The sequence below is a fragment of the Columba livia genome, chromosome 6, assembly GCF_036013475.1.
Source record: "Columba livia isolate bColLiv1 breed racing homer chromosome 6, bColLiv1.pat.W.v2, whole genome shotgun sequence".
Taxonomy (NCBI): Eukaryota; Metazoa; Chordata; class Aves; order Columbiformes; family Columbidae; genus Columba; species Columba livia.
Genome location: NC_088607.1, coordinates 23,070,134 through 23,092,037, shown reverse-complemented (window position 1 = coordinate 23,092,037; position 21,904 = coordinate 23,070,134). Strand labels below are relative to the sequence as shown.

The following is a 21,904-nucleotide window of genomic DNA, read 5'->3' as shown; positions in this document are numbered from 1 at the left end:
CACACACACACATATATATATATATATCAGGAAAAGTCACTGTTCACAGAAGGGTGGATCCTGAGGAGGGTCAGCCTTGAGACCCCAAAGAACTATTTAAACATAAGAGTATTTTCTAATCTGTACAGCAGAAATGAGTAACAATGATATATCATTGGAATAGGTTTCCTGTACCTACAATAGAAGATTTACAATAAAATGAGTTTACTTGATAAATGCTGGTGGCATATCCCTTTTCAAGATCTGGTCTTCTGTTGTCTGCACAGTCTCTTTTCCAACCTGTGGGAGAAAGAAGTCATACTTAAGATTCAGAATTTCACTGTAAATCCTAGATTAAAACAAATACTGAAGTAGCAACGAAAAAATTTGTATTAGTGATAACTCATTTCAGTAAGTTTGCTGTGACTATTTTTGAAACCACTATATATACTGTGGTTAGTCTAATGCTTTGGAAACCATATGTTGTTTCCTGCCAACATCTCTACTAAATTAACTGGAAGAGGTACTTTTCTATCTTCCCACTTTCCATAGAAACAATATTATTTGTTTGCTAGACTGAGTTGTAAAAACTTAATCACTGTAAACTCTGTAGGCTTCCCTCCCTCCCAATCCCCATAAGGCAGAAATCAAGTTAAAAAAAAAAAAATTACCCCATTTTGCCATTCAACCTAGTCTATTAGGAAAATGTAGTTAATTACTGAGAATGCATCCTACATTCACACCATCTTGTAGGCAAAAACAATTATGCAGAAGCTAATAAAAGAAGCGATAGAGTAAGATCTGGAATTTTCTATACACTAGCTCTTGTGTTATACAATAGAAGCCTTTATAATTGGTGGCTGGCTCTCTGGACTGTGAGATCACCAACTTGACAAAATATTTCCAGCTCCTTTGTTCACTGTATTTTCCAGCTGAATAAGCTATTCAGGAAGGCATCACAAAGCAGAAGGTCTTTAAATCAGGCACTAGTTTATGTTAAGAGCTGCCAGGCCTGTTCAAACTAGACAAGATAGCCCTGAAAATCCCTGATCAGCTGGTGTTTAAAGATTTGCTGGGTTTTGACAGAATTTGCACAGTGCCAGTATGCACAGCACTTGCCAATTCTAATGCTCTACAGCCTTCCAGAAGCACCATCTCCTTGCAAATTTATGGCACTTGCCAAAAACTCTGTCTCCCTAGTCTGGTCGTTTTCAGAGGGGCTTTACAGAAGTACATTGGCCCTAGCGTTTTATTTGGTTCAAACACTAGGTCTACCTACCCTACATTTGATTTTTTTTTTTTTTTTTTAATTTATTAGTACTACACTCAAAAGTAGTCACACAGATATTTATAAGTAATGAAGGGAAGAGAAGAGAGGAGGTTAAAGGTCTTCAATTTTACAACAGACTTCTGTCTCTTTGGGTTATTGTAGGCTCACTAACAGCCATGCTCCCCCCCAGCACTCAGCACTCCAGTGTTGCTTGGACTCCTAAGCTTCACAGGACCACAGTTACACATGTATCTCATGCCCTGTTTCTTGAGACAGGGTTACATGATCCACAAAAGACTATGCCTGCTTTGCTCTAATTATTTTCATTGCACTCAGGAAATACAGTTTGCTGTTGTTTTTTAATACTTCTCACATGTTTTTATGTGCACATGCATTATAAAGACACAGAAAAGGGGTAATTAGCATGAACTTTGAATTATACATCATTCAGACAGAAGGCTGTCACCAGGTGAAAAATAAAGAGTAATACTGTATTTCCAGAGAACCACCAGGAGGAAATCCCATTGTCAGCAAGATTTACTTCTCTTGTAGCTGTACCAATCTGCATATAGTTCAGTTTATTTTTTTAAAAAATACTTCTGAGAATATAGAGTTTCTGAAGAACACATGAAAAATAAAGCTTACTATGGGGGTGGTGGGGGAGTTCAATCTGAAGTTCATTCTAACAATCATTATTGCTGTTTTATACTGAATAGTCAGTCAGGAGCAACCAAGAAGCAACTTCTGCTCAAGTTACAACACACTCAATGCTTGATTTAAGTTACCTCTAGTTTTATTAGACCATACAAAAGCAGTTCTTTCAATCTGGAAAGCAAAAGTCTCTTCTGTAAGAGGATATATCTAAGGTCACTACTAAAAGAAGCATTATCAACTAGTTACAGACAAATATATATATATATATACACACACACACGCACACTATATAGGCACTTTATATGTTGATACATACACACATATACAAAGATGTTTTCTGCTATGCCTAGATCTTTGGTCTTCCAATCAAAGTAACCTATAGGATATGAGTCAATTCCCATTTTCATTTTTTGTGGGGAGTTTTAACCTCAAAACTTTCCTGAAACAGACTTTGTCCTAAACTCCAAAACCATTTCTTTTCCATATCTACCACAAAGCAGAAATACACATTCCTCTAATATCCTCAGCACTGTACAGCACATGGGCAGATTACAAGATTTCAGGCAGTTTCCACGAGGTCTCAGCTATAAAGGTCCTTTACCTTTCCAGAAGAAGTGTATTTTTACCATATTTTAAGCACTAATACAGCATATACTCACTGAATCTACTTAAACATGAAACCTTGTGGCTCAAAGGAAAGCATTTCATATTTAGATAGCTATTAACCTTTTCAGAAGATGCCCTCTGCATTTGTAGCCAAAGTATAGAGATGGAATGTAGAGAACAAATGCACTCTGCACGCTGTTCAATAGGCAAAGTCTCAAAATGTGAAGCCACAAAATACACACCTCCCAAAGAGTTTTGTGGCTTTTCCATTTTAGCTTTGTACTCAGGGGGATTTTTTTTTATCATTATTTATGTTTAATAAGATCTGGTTCCTTCAGACTCAATTTTACACAGGCTAAGCAATTTTCAGACACACTGCACTGTAACACAATGTAGAGATTCACTCAACTCTCCCTTCTCTGTAGTTCAATACCAAGGGAATTCAGTTGTTTTGTTTTCCATAAGATTTAATACCTATGTATTCCCCATTTCAGCCAGAAGGTTTGTCAAGCTTCATGCCAATACAAAACAAATATCTGGGAAACCTGTATTTCATTTCTATCCAATGGTATACATGTGGGGAAGAAAAAAAAAAAAAAAAGAAAAAACAGATACCACACAACCAAACACAGGATTCTTACTTAGGTTTCAGATATTCTTACTTCCTAAGGTAATTTTTCCCTAACTAACTGGGAAACAACCGTTTCCATGGAATAGAAGCTTCTGCTTTAAGTAATACTGAAGTGGCTGCTACTCATGGTTCCAAAAAAACCCCATTGGTTAACACAGTAAAGAGATCCCACAACTTCTTGAACACCACACCTGCCCAGAGCCAGGGAAGCTCTCAAGCAAAATTTATCAAGACTGTTTCATAGTTACAACTTCTACCCATCCATATTCATTTCCATATTCTTTGGGACATTAGAGGCAAATCAGTTGAATCAAGATACAGAATGAGCTACTTCCTTGCTTGCTCCCTGCTACTTAACAGTGAACAAGAGGCTGAGGAGTCTAGAAATTTAAAGGAAATGGGGCATGCACAAATCAGAGGGCACATGTGGCCACTGAAAAGCCTTCTAAGAATGCAGCTAAAAGAACCGGGAGGAGATTCAGATTTCCTGCTGCTTTCAGCTTTCAACCTTGCTTGTAGGTCTCACCTACTCTTATCTGATCAGTAGAACATCAGCATGTGTTGAGCTTCCTGCTGGTGAGTGTTTTCTCCATGGAAAAGCAAGAGGAAAACTTTCTGATCAGGCTGAGGTTTTTCTTTATAAAAACAGCTTTACGGGGTTTTTTTTGCCACATCTGCTTCTACTGCAGGAAAGACAAGACATAAGCACCCCACAATGTCCCTTTCCCATCCTCTTAGCCTGCTGCATATAGCTGTTCAGTGTGAAGGGAAAACACAGTTTCAGCTTCTGTAATTCTTTAAGAGCTTGTTTAAACAAAGACACCATAAGCACCCAGTAACATCTAGTTCACTTAACTTCAAGAAGTTCGAAAGTACAGACTGCATTTATCACACAGAATAAAACACACAAATATTTGAGAGTCCAAAGTTTATTGTCTGGGGATTGGGTTTGGGTTTTTTTGTTGGGTTGTGTTTGTTTGTTTTCCTTTTTAAACAAAGATTCTTCTGAATGCCTGTATTGACAATACCAATTTGACAATTTGCCAAATGCTGGAAGTGAAATTTTCCTTGCAGCTTATATTACTTCCCCAGTTAAAAAGGGAGACCTTAGAAAAATTAACTTTTGGAACATTGCAAGAACTAATTTAAAACATCTGTCATTTTAGCAAGGAAATTAAGAATATTCCTATATCATCATCCAGTGAACATATACAGCCCTGGCTGTAACACGCAAAGCCCCAGGTTTCTACCATGGAATAACGTACAGTATGAGTTTTGCTCGACAAAGTACCACTCAAAGTGAACTAGTCTGTATGCTATAAAAGCAACTCAACCGTAAGCCATCTCACATTAAAATTCAGTTGCTGGTTTATGCACTCTTCAATGTTTTCAAGCTTCCAGGAAGAAGAGTGGCACAATAATAAGAGTGTTAAAATTCACATCAGAAATTTGTTATACATCAGTGCAGTTCCATGAAGTTCTCTGCAACTTCATTCTGAATTTCTTTAGATGTCTGTCCTAAAAAAATAAACTTAAATATTTTCTATAACTCTACAATGACAGCAGTTTCTACATTGCTTATCCATGTCTAGAATCCATCTCAAAACAGAGTTGGCCAAGGCTTTCTCCTGACCCCAAATTTCAAGGAAGTAAATCTGGCTTGGATTTCAAGACTATGAACAATCCATCAAGCAGAACTAGAAGCAAGCCAGAGCTACACAAAGTTTACACCTACTCCTTACTGGCATAGATGTACAGTTCAGTCCAGACTGAAAAATACAACATAGGCATAGAGAATTAGATCTTTGTGAAAGCATTTTGAATCCAGGTGACAGACTAAGAGGGCCTCACTCACACATGATAATATAAGGAAAATGACAACTGAAGTTAATGGTATCCAGTTTTGTACGCTGTACCTTTCACAAGAGTTCACCCTCCCCACAAGGCTTGTTCATTGAAGGACAGGTCCTTTATCTCAGACTGAGTTCAGAGACAGTTTGTCTGAGAGTGTTCACAAGTGGCAAGAGCTCAATAACTACTTCACAGTTGTTCAGTTTTCCCTTTGTGAAACCAGTAATTGGAGCCAAATTACACAGAAGGGTTCTAGTAAGAAGTTCTGCCAACCAAACAGAAGCAAACAAGGCTTAGTGGTTTACTTTCATTGTTGTCAGTCACAGTTCTTTGATTGCAACCTTTGTTCTGTTTTTATTTACAGCATCAAGCAGATTCAGTTGCTGGCGTTTCAAGCTATTTCACTCAGCTGTTTCTCGAAAAATAGCTGCTAGAGTGAATATCGGTTTATCATGCCCTGACTCTCAGCTGCTACAGTCAATGTGGTAAACATTAGCAAAACAAAAATGCATATATCCTGACACAGCAGCAAATCATAAAACTTTTCCAGATGCAAGTCAAACAGCTTTGGGGTACATAATGAAATTTATTGGTCACACCTTAATTTTACAAGTTACTCAAAATTTGCCAGATGACAAACATCTTCCAGTGAAGACAGAATTTTAAGCAAACCTTGAACAGAAGAGATAAGTAGCGTTGAAGTGCTTTTAGAGAACAGGCTTATGGCTTAGTCCTCAAAATCTAATCCTTTTTATCCAATAAATCTGAAAAGAGTTGGTTATAACACAGTACAATAATACAAAATTTTTAATAAAACCACAAAACTATCTTTGTCCTTCAAATGTTCCCCTGGAAGCATCTAACAAAGCAAATGCCCAATTTCTTAATCATTCTACTCCCATCTTGCCAACAGCAAGTTTAACACAGCTTTAAGAAGCTTGAAGTTTTTCTATTTATCTGTAGGGGAATGGGCCAATGCAATTAGAGACTGAAAAATAAGCTCAAATTAACTAGAAGCAGGAAGAGAATTCAGCTGCAAATTTACAACAAACAACATTCATATACTACCAGTGACATCAGTCAACAGGATCACCGTTGCTTCGAGCCAGGCATGAGCCTAAAGAAACTGCTGAATCAGAGCCTATCTGGCCTTGCCTTTCAGTTAATATGGAAGCTGTCATGCTGGATCCTGGTTTTCTCATGATTACGCTGGAGACTGCATTCCAGGCATAGCAAGGTAGAATTTCAAAGTCATCTGGCAATAAGTAAATTAAAACACTCCAGCCATCTGGTCCCTAATAGCAAACTGACCTACCTGTCTACAGTGGAGATTAAGACAAATTCAATTGGCTTGAGGTGAAGGAAATCCTGCTGTCCAAGTAAAATACATAACTCTGAAACACGAACCATATGGAAACCAGGAAGTGACATAACTGGGGTACCAAAAGGCTTTTATTCATGCTGCTGTTGTCTGCTAAGTCTATTACTAGTACAGAGTTGAGGCTTGGATGGTTTAGCTAACTACAGGACACACAACTTAAAGCAAAGCACATACTGATTATGTGATACCTTTTACAGAACTATTATAATTTGGAAATCAGTTCTTTTATTATAAGAATTTCTTCTTCTAAACCAGTACTTCCAGATTGAAACTACTTTGAGACATTATAACTCCACTTCAGTCAAATAACATAAGTCAGCTCCAACCTTTGAGCGTATACAAAATTCAAGTGGAAAAATAAGATACAGCAATTGTCATCTACAAATGAGATTTACAGCTGCAACTAGCTACTTTTACCTTACTAGGAAGACGAAGTTAAATGCCTCACACCAAGCAGCTCTCCCATTTCATTTCCATGTCCCCAGACCTGTGAATCACTACCAAGTTTCAGAGCACCTCTTAACATAAATCCTGCTGCAGATGTATACACAGATTAGTACTGTACTAAAAGATGTTATATCACAGAGTTAAATTCTCTCCTTATTCAGATTCTTGTCTGAAAAGCAAGCAACCACCAAACACCATGACGGTGCTGGCAGGTTTACATCACCTTTGACAATCTGCTAATACCTGCATGTTGAAGAGGTGGATGAGGAACCCCCACCACAACCCCCCCCGTCCAATAACTGGGTTGCGTACTGTCCCCCCGCCTTCCAAGTGTTCAGTCAGGTAAAGCATCTAGAAAGTTTACTTAAGATTAAGGGGTTTTATTAGTAAGAGTAATAAAAAACCTCACCATAGGAAGCTTGTAGATAATGTAAAGTGGAAGAAAGAGTTCTACCCAGATACAGCAGAGTGGCTTGTGAAAAATTGTTTTTCTAATATAAATAAATATTGTATTGCAGAGTCTCTAAACCAACTGAAGTTATAGCTTCACATAGGTAACAGATTTTTCTTCCCAGGCTGGTTTTTTCCTTCATCAGAACAACAAACTAATTTGGAGGTATTTCCCTTATCTATGTGTTAGCACAGAAAATACCCAATGAGCTGGAAAAAAAAAAGCCAACTTGATATGTATTCTCTTAATTCCTGAGTAAGTTTCACATGTAGAACAGTAGAAGTTTCTTCCTCTCAAGTTTCTCAGATGTCTGACTAGATCAGGTGCAAGGCAGATGTCCACTACAAATGCCTTAATTCCACTTTTATATTTAATTTATTAAAACAACTATTGTTACTTAGAAGTCATTTTACTTTTTTAAAACACTGTTAATTTGACAGGTATTGTTAAGTACATGAAGCATTTGAATATCACGCAACTGAAAATGTAGGCTGGCTACCAGACACTGAATTTTAGGGTCTTCTATTTGATATATGCGAACTTGTACTGACTTCTGAAGACCAGACTGTTGAACACTGATTTTCCCTCTTCCACAGAAAGAAAGGTCAGCAGTGCTTCCATTATGAGCTCACTCCTTGAGTTATCAGTGGTTCCAAAGTAACAAATTTTTAAGTTCAAGTCAGTAACAGTTGCCTGCAGGAAGGCAAAATTTATAAGCATGAGAAAGAAAAAGCACTTTTGAAGACTGCTGATAACAGGGGAGGGGAAGAAGAATACAAATCATCATTTATTTTAAGACATAACAAACCAGAATAAAAACTTGCGTTTAGCACCTGATAAGGACAATGCATTTATCAGTAGATAAATGGAAGAACACTCACCACTTTGTCATTTACATTACACTGCTTTTTAACATGTTCTAAATGTAACTATTTTGCAAAAACCACTGTCATGAGGCCACCCTTCAATCTAGCCAATTCTGAAACTCTCATAACTCTACCTACCTCTTCCCATGACACTGTTCCAAGTTACTGAACCTTTTCTCATCTGTCATAAGTGCTGTCATATTTATCTGCAGCCCATTGGGGGCTATCTATTTCAATCACTTTGGTGGGTTACAAAAACTAGATGGCTTAGTGCTAAACAATGTACTGAGTCAGAGGAGGAATACATAAGAGATACTACTTTAATCTATGTACTTAAGTCAACCTGCAAATGTGGGAACTAGACAGAGTTCTGTCCTTCATTGCCTTTTTTTAATCCACACTTATCTAAAATTAGCTTTATTTAATAAAGCAATATTTTTGGCTGAGTTTTGAATATTATATTAAAAATATCTTCATGTGTTCAATAATATATGGTTGAAGCAACAGAACCTTGTAGTAGTCACCTTTTGGCATAAGCCCACCCACAGTAAACTTCACCAGCAAGATGTGTATTAACAATGGCATTTCATAGTGATTATCCACCTTTTGTAGCATATCAGACAATGAATCTGTCATAAAACTCTCATTTTACTTCAATAACAGTTAATTCAAGTGCACATAACTTCATGGTCTAAATCATTGCTCACACATTAAATATGATGCTTTAATTAGCTACAATATCTAGTTATATTAAATAAAATTAGGAATAGAAATAGTGGGTTGTTTTCCAAGGGACAGTGATCATGTACAGCATCATTAAAAACTTAAGTATGTCAGAAATGTGATATTACGTGATTATTTTCTGTCTTGATTTTGCCTCAGTGCTTGTGATCATTTACACCAGCTCTGCACGGAATTCAACGTGTAGAAGACCCCCACATCACAAAGAATTTGCAAACTATTACAAAGCAGCCACTCAGAAATAACTGATAGAGGATATTAAAAAAAAAGTCAAAGAAAGAAATGTCTGATATGGCATTTGTTCTGCATTACATGAAGACTTACTCTGCTTTTAAAATTAGCTGTCAATAAAACTTAAACTTATATGTGGTCAAGTAACTACTTTTCACATCCAAAAAAGCTTTAAAGACAACTACTTTCAACAGCATTTGCTATTTATTTCTTGACTTGCACTGAAAAGGAAAATTATTCTTTGAAGACATTAAATGGTAAAGGCGAATAAACTATGCTATAGCAACAGATGTTACTCATGTAGTCAAAATCTTCTACTACAGGATGACATAACCAGTAAGAGTGGTATAACCCAACTCCTAGTTGTCAGTGGTTCCTTTGAGAAATTCGGTGTGTAGAGGAAATTCAGAGGTAAAAATTCTTACTCAGAACAATTCATGTCTTCCACACTATCTTTAATCTTAGTTTTTATAGTCTTCATTCAGCCACTAAAACCTATTTCCACCCAAAACAGTGCCAGAGCCAGCCTACTTCTGAAACAGTGCTTTGGACTAACATTAATGTACATTACATTCTACTTTTCTTTGTTCACCCCATTAAAGCATTAGGAAAGCACTATTCTTACTCTTGCAGTGGCTACTGGAAAGCTTAGTTCACATAATAATTAAACCTGTGGGAGCTTTCCTTGTACTGAAGGATTTTCTTGGCCCTTTTCTGTATACTGTAGCATCTGAACATGTCTGATGGGATGGACAGGCTTTCCCAGTTTAGCTCTGTAAAATGAAGCTACTGCTATTCTCAGCTGAAACAAAGGGGGAAAATGAAGCAGTGTAAGCAAGCAACTTGAAGGTTACAATCTTATTTTGTCAAGTTCCTGTGAGTGGCAAAGCTGGCCAAAGTCTGGCTTCACCTCCTGTGTACAAAAGGAATAATGCAAGTCACTGTTAGTTCAAAGCTCTACAGAAGTAAAGCCTCCACAAACTTGTCTTAAAAAAAAAAAATCTTTAAATTTTACACCAAATCGTAAAGAGACATCAGAAAGTTCAACTTCTTTAAAACAACAGAAGTTTTTTTCCACTGGGATTTGTTAGCATTTAAAAGCTCCATTGTGCCAGGCACTGTACAAATACATAATATTATCCAGTCCACGTAACAGACCCTTGCTTTCCTTCCTGCTCCATGGAAAGTAGGGTGCACTCAGCTGGTCTGAGCTCAAGTGCCAGCAGAGTCTAGTCAAAGAGCTAAGGCAGGCAGGTTTTCTCCAGCATTAACTTAAGTAAAATAAATGCTATGCTATTACCTTTTTGTTTCCAGAGAAAGGCTGAAGTCAAGATAAAACCCGTCTAAAACTTACTGAGGTTCCCACTCTTCTTTAATCCCCACCCCTTGATTTTCTTTAGGATACAGGAACTTTTTGTAAGTGTGACAGAATCAAGCAGCACTTCTTCAGTTGCTACTGATAAGTCACTCTGGCAGGTAACAAGCTCTTCACAATCCTTTTTTTTGGTCATTCTATCAGGGCAAGCTAAATGAAAAGTGAACTTTCTGCTACCACGCTGGAGTTCGAGAGAAACTCCATTTGTTTATCTCTGTTATACAGCACAACTATTACACTGTAAAAGCTGCAAAGACAGCAAGGCTTGTGAAAGTGATTTTTAGTGTAGTCCAACAAATGCTAGTCAGTTTACTCACTTGTTATCTTACCCAAAACCTCAGAGAAGGTACACAGTAATTTAACAAAAGTGGTTTCACACTTGTGAATGAGTTTTCTTCCAAGTATTGAGTGGTTTTGTGACCTTTTTGTAACCAAATCAGCTTTTGAAGACTTAGCTGAAGGATATTCAGACACATCTATACACATTTAGAGGCTGAAATGGAAAACAACTTTTGAGATCAATCTTAAGCAAAGTTACAAAAAGTAAGATTTTTAAAAGCAAACAGATACACCAAAAAAAGTAACCTTCCCAGTAACTTCTGACTAGGTGCTTGAAGTAGCACTTTTTGTAGTGATAGTCCTTAAGATGCAGTACATCACACACTTCAGTATTAAAAACCTCTCCTAAGGAAGTTTAGATGACTACATCAATATACAGTAGCAAGTGACAAGGTTTCCATAGAGCTTTAATAGGAAAGCTGAACATGCCATCTTGCATACAACTAAACCTTATCATTGTTGCATTCAATTACGTATTACTATTTTGAGATTAAAAGTTAAACCACTTGTTGTCTATGCACTCACTTATCGTAAGTTAATTTTTTCAAAACCTAATTAAATTTGTGGTCACCAGGAAACAACTCCACCCAGAAACTCTCACAGCTTACAAGTTAACTGGCTGTCACATGTACTGACTATCAGTCTAGTTCAAGTCTGTTTCGGCTCCTTCAATGAAGCATTTGTGCAGGTAAACAAAACAAGCCCTGCATAAGAAAGTTTTATTAATGCTTCTGTCCTCAAAAACAGTTGTAATATGCAACCTCTCCCAAGCTCAGGTAAAGGTTTGAAGACAGCAGAGGAAACAACTCAGCTAGAATAACTAAAGTTCCAGATGATGCTTTTAATAGCTTCCCTGCTTGACAAGATTAATCTTCAGACTGATGCAGCTGAAGAACTGATACCTAGGAAATGACTGAAAGACTAGAATGGGCAAGGAAGTTGATAGGGACTTTCCTGGTTCAGCCTTTAATAAGCTTCCCATTTTGATACACCTGCTCCTTACATTATATAGCAGCTAACTGATGAGAATTTAAAAAAACAAACAAACAAAACAAAAAAAAACCACCACACACACACGCAAAACACACACAAAAAAGACAGAAGAGAACAGTCATTACTGTTTGCTATCACACAATGACTTAGCTAAGGCAACACTTGTGTCTTATCCAGTACAGGCCAGAGTGCTTCTCATCAATTCAGGGGTTACAGAAATAACCACCATCTCTCATACTGCCATTTGGGCACTTCTGTGACCATACCTGTTAAAGAAATTAATTTCTACAGCTATTTTCTTGTGCACTCTTCAGCATTTAAAGAGGGACAGTCTTGTCTCTGTAGTTCATACAAAGACTCAGCTACTAAAAAGCCATTCAAGTTTAATACCATCATACTTTACTGTTCCCACAAACCTAAGATGAACATCAAAACGAACACATACTCTGGTACTGCCATCAGTGTTAAATAGAAAAGACAAAATAGAAAAGACAAAATTAAATTAAATAGAAAAGACAAAATGCAATCTTGTCCATCACCTACTTTAAAAAGATGTGTTACTGGATAAACACCAAAGGAGTATTAAGTACTTCTGAACACTCTTATGAACTGCTAATGCATTTACTTTTACATTCATTACAGAACAAGGCTTTTGGTCTTTGTCTACTGCTAGCTGAGACCACCTTGAAATAAACTGTACCTTTTCAGAACAGTTAAAGAATTTAAATAAGTCTGAAATTTGCAGACAAAGTTTACTATCCTAACCAAGTGATTGGAAATGGTCACAGCTCTAGCTTTTTAGAGACCACAACAGTTGCAGCATACCCAGACATTTTAAACTGCACACACAAAGATATCCAAGTATAAACCTTGTAAAACTAGCCACAGCAGTATTTCTACTCAGTTCTGTTATTTGTCATTTCATTTATGCACCACATTTACCTGAGGACAAAGGTCAAGCATGATAGTTGTTCAAGTCAAACCTTCTTAGGCCATCACAGCAGATCAGTTTAATATGAAAGTTGCTTACCTTCACTGCAATGAGAAATACTGTACTTTTCCTATCACATACTGTAAACTTTAAACACCATCTTTCATTACTAAACAGATACAGATCAAGGACTCAAAAAGAGGAGGCACTCTGCTGTTAGAAACAAGGAAGAACCAGTTTGGAATCCAAAGGTCAGGTGCAACCTTAGCTGCTTTCCCTGAAAGGAAGAAACAAGACAGATCTGACCTTGGACTTCAGGACAGCAAACTCTGCCCTCTTCAGGCACCTGCTTGGGGAAATCTCATGTACATACAGTCTTAGAAAGAAGAGAGTTCTTAGAGAGCTTGTCGAGTTTCAAGGATCACCTCACTGAGGATGGTTCACCCTCATGAGCAGGAAGTCAAGCAAAGGTGGCAGGACACCTGCACAGATGAACAGAAAGCTCCTGACAAAGCTGACATGAAAAGTAGGCACACAATAGGTAGATGCATGGACAGGTGACTCAGAAGCAATACAGAGATGCTACCTGAGCATGCAGGGATGAGGTCCATCCCTAAGCCTATCTAGAGCAGAATCTGGTGAAGGACATGAAGGACAACAAAAAGTGCTTGTGCCAGTACAAAAGCAGCAAAATGGAGACTAGGTAAAACTTGGGCCCACTGCTGAACAGGAGGTGACAACACAGAAGAGGCTGAGGTCCTCAATACCTTCCTTACTGCAATCTTTACTGAGAAGATCTGCCTTTGGCAATCCCTGGTCCCCAAGATGCACTGAAATTTTGGCACAAGGAAAACTTATCCTCAAAGAAGATCAGGTTACATTCACAATCCTGTGGGTATAACCACTGATGGAAAATGCAATGCGGTTTTATTACAAAAGGTGTCTTCACAAGAATTCTAAGCCTACAGCAACAAGACACAAAAGTTTTCTACAGGAACAGCTTGTTTCTGTACTCTGCTCCACTGGAGAACCCTGACATGGATCCCCAGTTTCTGTTCTACCCATGAAATAAGGGTACTGGGACACTGGTCTGACACATGTTCTTTCAGTGAGAGGAGGAGTTCAAGACCATCATTATCGTTTAAGAGACAATATGATCTGACATTTTCAGTAATCATGGAACACCTTGGGGAGTTAAAAGTTTTTTGTTATTTTGTTTTTTTGTTGTTTTGGGTGTTTTTCCTTCTTACTGCTTTCATTAGCCAGTATTGTTATCCATTGATCATTATTAATAGTTAAATAATTCTTCTGAAGCATCAGAACATGATTTACCTCAGAATAAGAGACTGGTTCAGTACATTATCACGGAAAACTTTGGTTCTAGTGTCAGAACAGGGGCAAGTACAAGTCATACCTCAGAAGACTTGAATAGGCGAAGTACACAAAAGGTAGGTTTGCTCTCTCTACTGATTCTCTACCCAGTTTTTTCATATTCTTACAGAAGCACTAGGGCCTGAAATTAATACAGGGACAAACTAGACCTACTTCCAAATGTTACACACACAGAAATCCCCCGCTCCCAATGCAGTTTGGAACTGTTAGGCTCATGTTTTACAGAGATACTTAATGGTGAAATATTTGTAACTGAAAAGAAGATCTAGCCTTTATCATTTCTTCATGCAACAAGTCATCATCTATGCACAAGGTATCTTCTGAAATGCAGCTCACTACAATAACCACTGATCTGTGGTGCATTTCCATGCATAAACACAAGTTGTTACTTTAGACCGCAATTACAAGACATTATTTAGGGTTAATTCTCTCTTGCCTGATGTCATAAAAATTAAGGAAGAAATTATACAATTTAACATTACAATTAGTGGATGCACTTACACCAGTTATGTAATTATAAAGACAATACTGTACTGTTTGACTTAGATAATAACAATACTCCCTAGTAAGAGCTCCTATTGCTATGTTTAAAGATAAGTGCCACATAGGTTATTTTGCAGGAATTAAAAACCATGGATGCAGAGGCAAGTTCTGCACCAAGAATTACTTCCCAGCATTTGACTGAGCAAGTGGTAGAATAGAATTTGTGTCACTGAACGAGAAAAGAGACACACCACACATTACATTGCAATGTTTTCTAGTTTGCCAGTCTGAATTGCTTTTCAGAGTGAGAAACAGCAGAAGATTGATATTACTCACAGTAGATACTTCATCTTCATATTTGAGGTGAAAAATACAAAGCCAGTAAGACTAGTAAAACAATGCAGTCAGAAACAAGAGGTTAGGAACACCACATACAGGCTGTACAACAGAGAAGCAGTGACAAAACACTAGTCTCAGCTATATGTGAAGCCACTACCAAAATTAAGCAGTACTCAAGGCAAGGATTGACCAGGACTGGCCTGTTCTTCTTTGGAAACAAAATCAGCAAAAAGTGTCATTTGGCTTTTATTTTGGAACAAAAAACATACCCTAGCATTTGCAACAACCAGTCAATAATTTCAAGCATCCTTTCCAGTAACAAGGATTAACACCACATGTGTGCTTAACATCTTTAAAACCACTGCTTGGTTCTCCCCCTCCCAGTCCTCTCAAAAACTTGCTTCATCAACCCAAATTTCAACTATATTGGGAAGGGGAAGACACCTGTAAATTACCCTGCTTGTGTTCTGAAGCTACACATTTCTACACTGCAGCCTCCAAATTATTCCCTGCCTGTTGTGCCTGCCTATTTTTCCCCCTCAGCCAATTCTGTTGTCTTACAGTGTCACAAGAAATACCAAACCAGACCCCAACTCTCCCAGAAGAGGCACACAGTCACTCCAAATATCAGCCAGTAAAAACAAAGAACTTAAAAAATTACTGATTTAGTACATGATTAATCTTGTGATATTAATCTGAAGCCTCTCCCTCAAATTCTTGGCTCCAGTCAAAGGTTATTTTTGTGCAAAAAGCTTCTGACACCTCTACACACAAAATTTTTGCATGTGCAACATGTACCTTACATCACAGTTCAGAAATGTCATCAAACTAATTAAAATAATTTGAGTATTGTTCTACAAAAAGCTATCCCCCCAAAATCCTCAAGACACAGTCGAATCCAACTGTCACATATTGGGAACTAGTACAGAACTGCAGAATACCAAGTCTTTGGTGTTTACCACGGTAAGGAGACTAACGTGTAAATATTTAGTTACTTCATTAACTTCAACAATGACTTGGACTGCCTCTTACCTAGGATTACTTTACAATTAGGTTCTGTACAAGGAAACATCTCTGATCTCTATAGTAGGTGGTGTTCAGTGTGCAAAGCTTGCATTAAAAAACACACAAAACTTAAGGGGCCTTCAGACAAACCTTAAAATACAGCACATCCATTTCTCACAGAAAATACAGAAACGTATGCTAAATAGCAAACTGAAGGAAAACTGTAATCCAGTTACCTAGGAGGAAGACTCAAGTTTAACTCATCTGATAGTCTTAATCTATGACTGTCATATCTATCAACCTCTGCTCCATCTTGGATATAGTGTATTGTGCTAGCTCCATATCAGGAATGTCAACAAAATAAACTTTTAAGTTATTGCATATAGTTCCTTCCTCACAGCCATTCTCTCATTTCCTAGCCCATTTCCTCACACAGCACATCTCCTAGGCCTTGCACAAGAATGGGTCTTCAGCACTTCAAACGCTGCTACCAGTAGTTATTTACAGATGAAATAGTTACATGAATTAAATATTGCACCCTCCAAAGTGTGGAGTTCTTACTATAACCTGGGGAATAGTGCTGCTGTATATGACAAGTTACCACCAAAAAAACTTCTCTGCTGGTCAGTACTTAACATCTTGTACAGTTTGTGACACTAATGCTAACAAAGAACCCTGAGCAGACAGCAAGCTATACAAAGAGCTAGCAGCTACATTACTGTCTTGGTTATACTGACAATTTCATCTTTGCCACCTGTGAAGCCACCAGAGGCTCATAATTAGATAACCTGTCTGCACAAATGTTCCTGCTCCTGTGAAACTGCAGCTTCACAAATAACTTTTACACTTCAGAATGATGCACCAGAAACACAGCTCCAGATAGGAAACAGAACTTTAGTTCTGTATTTCTCCTAATGTAGTCAAAACAGTATTCTATCAGATCAGAACATCTTCGTTGTAAGTACCACCTCAGATTACACCACTTCTATTTGCTGTTTGTGAATTAACTCAGAAAAATAATTCAACAGACTTTCCTTTCATCTAGCTAGCAGGCAAGAAAACCAGCACCTTGCAAAACAGTCCAAAATGAAAGAAGAGCTGGCATTGGCAAGCTGCAGAAAGAAACTAATTCTGTTTCTGCATTTCTCTAGTAAATGCTACTTTATCAGATTAGGTTTCTTTTGAGAGGGAGGGGTGGCTGGGAAATAGTCACCCAGTTGAGTGATACAGGCTAAGCTCCCAGAGGCAAAGTGTTATTCTAAAGTCTTCCTTTCAAGGAAAAGTATTTCATACACTCAGGCTTCACACCCTTACAGCCAATATACCTATTACATCAGTTCATTGCTGCAGACCAATTGTTCTTCATGAAAACAAGAGTTTCAGCTAAAGTCAACAAGAAGCACAAGTATACCAGACAGTACATACTGCATAATTCATGGAGTCATGGGGACAAAGAGTTGTAGTTACACTGTAGTAAGCTGCAAAACCTCAAAGTGGCAAGTTATACTAACACTAGCAAGTACTACAGGCTGAAATCTGATGAACACATCACATACATGAGTCATCTTGACATGTCATTAGACGAACAAGCCTCATGATTTCAGAGCATTAATACATCAGTTAACAGTAACACAATATTTTTTGTGTATGTAGCTATTTCATTTTAAGGTAAAGTTTGCAGGCAAGGGATATCACTTGCTACAAAGGAATTAAGAATTTAATAGGATTCCAAGTGAGCAAGTAACATTTGATGTTCAAAAATGAACGCAGAGCATCTGTAAATGAACTTAACAGAAGTAGAAGGTTAAGTATTACCAGGTAATTCTGAATGAAATAGAGGAGGAGTATGCAACATCGCAGCACTTTCTACATCAAACATTTCTGCCTTGCAACAGCTTGCTATTCTTTCAATACAGTCAGTTATAAAAGTATAACAGAACTACATCATCTCAAATGCATCAATCATTTGCACTTCTCACACTAAAATGTCCATATTGCAAATACCTGAATTTTAAAGAGACATGCTACATACAGCTGCTTTCAAGAAGTTGAGGGACTCAAGCGGATTTTCAGTCACCTTTACCTTCCCACAAGCAAACAGTAACCCACACTCGAGGCTATTTTAACAGACAGAACCAACTACAACGCCAAACTTTGCCAAGAAACCACAGGTCTGTCCTTCCTCGCCTCCTGTGCTGATAACCAACTGACAGCCTTCGCTAGTACAAAAACCACTATCAAATGCCTGGGAGGTTTAGGGGTTTTTTTTTAGGATAGGATCACACTAAGTAAGTGTTCTGCTTTTTATAGTGCACACTCTTAAAATAGGAGTTTCCAAGACAGCAAAAAAACCACACAGCATATCAGAGAGATCTGTGAGACGTTTCAGGGTGCATTCCAGCAATAATTACGGCACTTCTCTGCACTTTAGCGTGATGCTGTTCCTCAGGTGGGTAGAGGGAGACTTCAGCCATTACGATGGTGAACAGCCCGCTGTTGAGCCAACTCATCCCTCTGCAGCAGGGCTCGCCGAGCTCCTTCGCCGGCCGGGCGGGAAGTGCCGAAGGCAGCTCCCAGAGAGGTGCCGCAGAGGTCCAGAAAGCCTCTAGGCTTCACCCGTTCCCGGCCCTGCGGGCGGCACCCCGGGTGGTCAGGCCGTTACGGGGCGCCCAGTCGGCCTGGGGGGCCACGAAGTTAGCCGGGGCGGCCGAAGTTCTGCCCGCGCGGCGGAGCCGGGGAGGCGGCCCAGCCGCCGCTACTCACCCGCACCAGGTTGCTGACAGCGGCCTGCACGGCCGACACAGGGGCGGTGAGGTCCGGAATAGCCTTGCCGTCCACCTCCCCCTCCTCATGCATGATGACCAGGTGGGAGATCTGCTGGGCCACCGGCTCCAAGATGCTCTCGATGGTGCGTGTGTGGAAGACGGGCATGGCGGCGTCAGGGCGGGAGGCCGGGGCCCGAAGTCCGTGCAAACTCTTAGCAAACTCTGTCCCTGCGGGCTGGCGCCCAACAGAGAAAGCCGCGGCCTCCGCGCACGGAGAAAAATGGGGACAGAGAGGAAAACAACCAACCACTCAGATCTCCCCTCGCCCTTCAGCGGACTGCAGCAGCCCAGAGAAGCAGCTCCCTGTTGAGGCTGGCGGAGGCGGGACTCGAACTTGCTAGCCTCTTGCCTCCCCCTGGCAGCACCCACCGCGCACTGGCACCGCTCCCCAGCCAGGCGTCGGCTTTTCAACCGCCACAACCTACCCTTCCCACGACTTCCCGCCCCCTCGGTCGCCCTCGCCCAATGGCCGAGCAGTAACCGCCGCTCCCAGTGGTGCAATGACGCGTCCGTCCACATTCCAGCACCTCCCTCCCTCCCTCCCCCTCCGACCTCCCCGCATCAGCCTCCTTCCCAACCAAGCTTGGATGCGCGGGCGCCGGTTTCCCAGCGTTGGGATGACGTCAGACATTCTGGTGTCCATATAAGGAGACGACTAAAGCCGGGGTAGTGGGACGACGAGGGGGGGTGACGGGATTTCTGCGGTCTGCCCACGCCAGAAGTTTGGCCCGCTGGGCTGGGGTTGCTTGGCTGGGTGTGGCTGGGGGAAGGTGGTTCCCTTCGCCCGCTGTTCCTAGCCGCCGTTCCGGGAAGTTTCTCGAGGGGCGCGCTTCTCGCGCAGCGAGTGTGACCCGTCCGGCCGCAGCCGCTCTCACGCGCCCCTCCGCGTGCTCTCCCCACAGCTCCCGGCCGCGCGCCTGCAGCCGGCCCGCCCCGGGCGCGGTCCTAACCGCTTCCGCCCCGTGAGGAGAAGCGGCGGGGGCCGCCCGCGCCCCGCCCGAGGCGGGAAAGGTGTCCCCGTTGCCCTGCGCCTCGCCGGCCGCCCTTTTGGGGCTGAGGGGACGCGGAGGGGACAGCGGCCGTAGCCCTTGCAAGACTCGGTCGGGAGAGCCGTTAGGCGGCCGCTGGCCGGGGGTCAGTACCAGGCGGCGGCCCTGCGGGGCGGGAGCGGCTCACGGTTTTTACCGTTATAACCTGTGGTGATAACAGCGGCACAGTCGCGGGAGTTCATTTAAACACACTTAGGTGAGCACGTGGTTTTGGGGGAAGAAATACATTCTTAAAGTAACAAACTAGAGTAACTGCTGGAGAGGGTCCAGCGTAGGGCAACGAAGATGATTAAGGGAGTGGAGCACCTCCCTTATGAAGAAAGGCTGAGGGAGCTGGGTCTCTTTAGTTTGGAGAAGAGGAGACTGAGGGGGGGACCTCATTAATGTTTATAAATATATAAAGGGTGAGTGCCATGAGGGTGGAGCCAGGCTATTCTCGGTGGCAAACAATGATAGGACAAGGGGTAATGGGATCAAGCTGGAACACAAGAGGTTCCACTTAAATTTGAGAAGAAACTTCTCAGTAAGGGTGACAGACACTGGAACAGGCTGCCCAGGGAGGTTGTGGAGTCTCCTTCTCTGGAGACATTCAAAACCTGCCTGGACATGTTCCTGTGCGACCTCACCTAGGCGTTCCTGCTCCAGCAGGGAGATTGGACTAGATGATCTTTTGAGGTCCCTTCCAAACCCAAACATACTGTGATACTGTGAACTAGGGGTGCGAACTCATACAGAGGATATGTTGCCCACTCTCCATGTGGTCTGTGCAGTGTCTCTTAAGACACTGGGGGTACTCATGGTGGTAAAGTATGTAAGGGGTTACAGGGTTGCGCTCTATGCGTCTTCCTTAACAACGTGAGCACAGAGTTACATTTGGAAAATTATTACTAGCTTTTAGGTGTTTTTCTCCTGATGCTATTTTAAGTTATAAATCAATGTTCCTGTCAGACTAGCTTTCACTACTAAATGTTTCAGAGCAAACATTATGCTTTCTGTGCAGTGTTTGAACACAGATGGTCCTACCAACAAACCCAGGGGCATATAGAAAGAGCAATTAAATCAATAAGGCTTCTGGTGTGCACAAGGATCTGTTTTCATGACTTCTAGTAATAGAGTTGTCATTGGTGGAGCTACAGGGATCATTACAAGTTGTAAGCCTAAAGAGCTAAGAAAAGCAGGTTTTTTTGCAGGGTTAGAAATCTCAGCAACACCTTTAGCTCTGATTATTTTTTTTTAATTGTTCTCTTTTCTTTTTAGTATGCTTCAATTTGCATTTACATGTGTGTATTGCAACAGTTGAATCTGCAACGGTAGAAGTCAGACAACTGATTTTCATGTTGTATAGCCCAGTTTTGTCTGGAAAGAGTCATACCTGTAGGCTCAATAACAGATAACCAAGTCATGTTATTGGCATTCAAAACATACTAAAAATATCAGCCTCTCAGCAGCAATGTGTGTGTGAAGTCACTTGAACAGTGTACCATAAGAGTATTCTATGTTGCTAGCTGTTGGCTATATAACATTGTACTTACAGTCTCTAGTATATGCATTCCCAGCAGTGCCTCTTTAGCATACTATGGATCAGTAATAATGACCACACATAAAAATCCCTCTCAATAGTGATGTGCAGCAGCTGGGAATAACAAAAAGTAATTAGTCCATGTTATCAACTAATGATCTGCAAAATTCTGTTTTGTGTAAGTGTGCAAACCTAATAAACTATGTATTTAGTAATTTGTGGGACTTGCACATAAGCTAAGTTCTCTGATTAAAAGTAATTGCTTTAAGTCTGGGATCTTGATACCAAGTTCTGGCTAAAATATTCATGTACATGCATAGGTTTTAAAGAAAAAAAAAAGTTATCTGATCATTATAAAGGTTGTAGTGGCTCTAACAGATATAGTTACTACAGGCAAAATAAAATAAGAACAGATGGACATTTTTGGTAGCCTTCTGAAACTTTACTCATCTACAGGGCCAAAATATGTGTGTTTTTATTTGGGGGTGTGTTGATGTTAAGAGTTTGTTCCACTTTGGGGGTTATATTGCTGTATTTTTTGCCCAC

General features: G+C 40.2%; 1 protein-coding gene across 5 annotated transcripts in view; it reads right to left on the bottom strand.

Annotated features, from left to right (window-relative positions):
• Nucleotides 1-19,240, bottom strand: part of VCL (vinculin) — a 54,962-nt gene extending 35,722 nt beyond the window's left edge. For 3 of the 5 annotated variants that reach the window (XM_065067566.1, XM_065067568.1, XM_065067570.1), the window contains exons 1-2: nt 18,729-19,217; nt 209-279 (exon numbers count right to left, since the gene is read on the bottom strand). In XM_065067566.1, the coding sequence (XP_064923638.1) occupies nt 209-279; nt 18,729-18,896 (239 nt within the window). In that variant the 5' untranslated portion in view covers nt 18,897-19,217. Of the gene's footprint in view, nt 1-208; nt 280-18,728 lie in introns of all 5 variants that reach the window. The other 2 variants (XM_065067569.1, XM_065067567.1) reach the window with 2 other exon arrangements.
• Between the last annotated feature and the right edge of the window lie 2,664 nt (nt 19,241-21,904).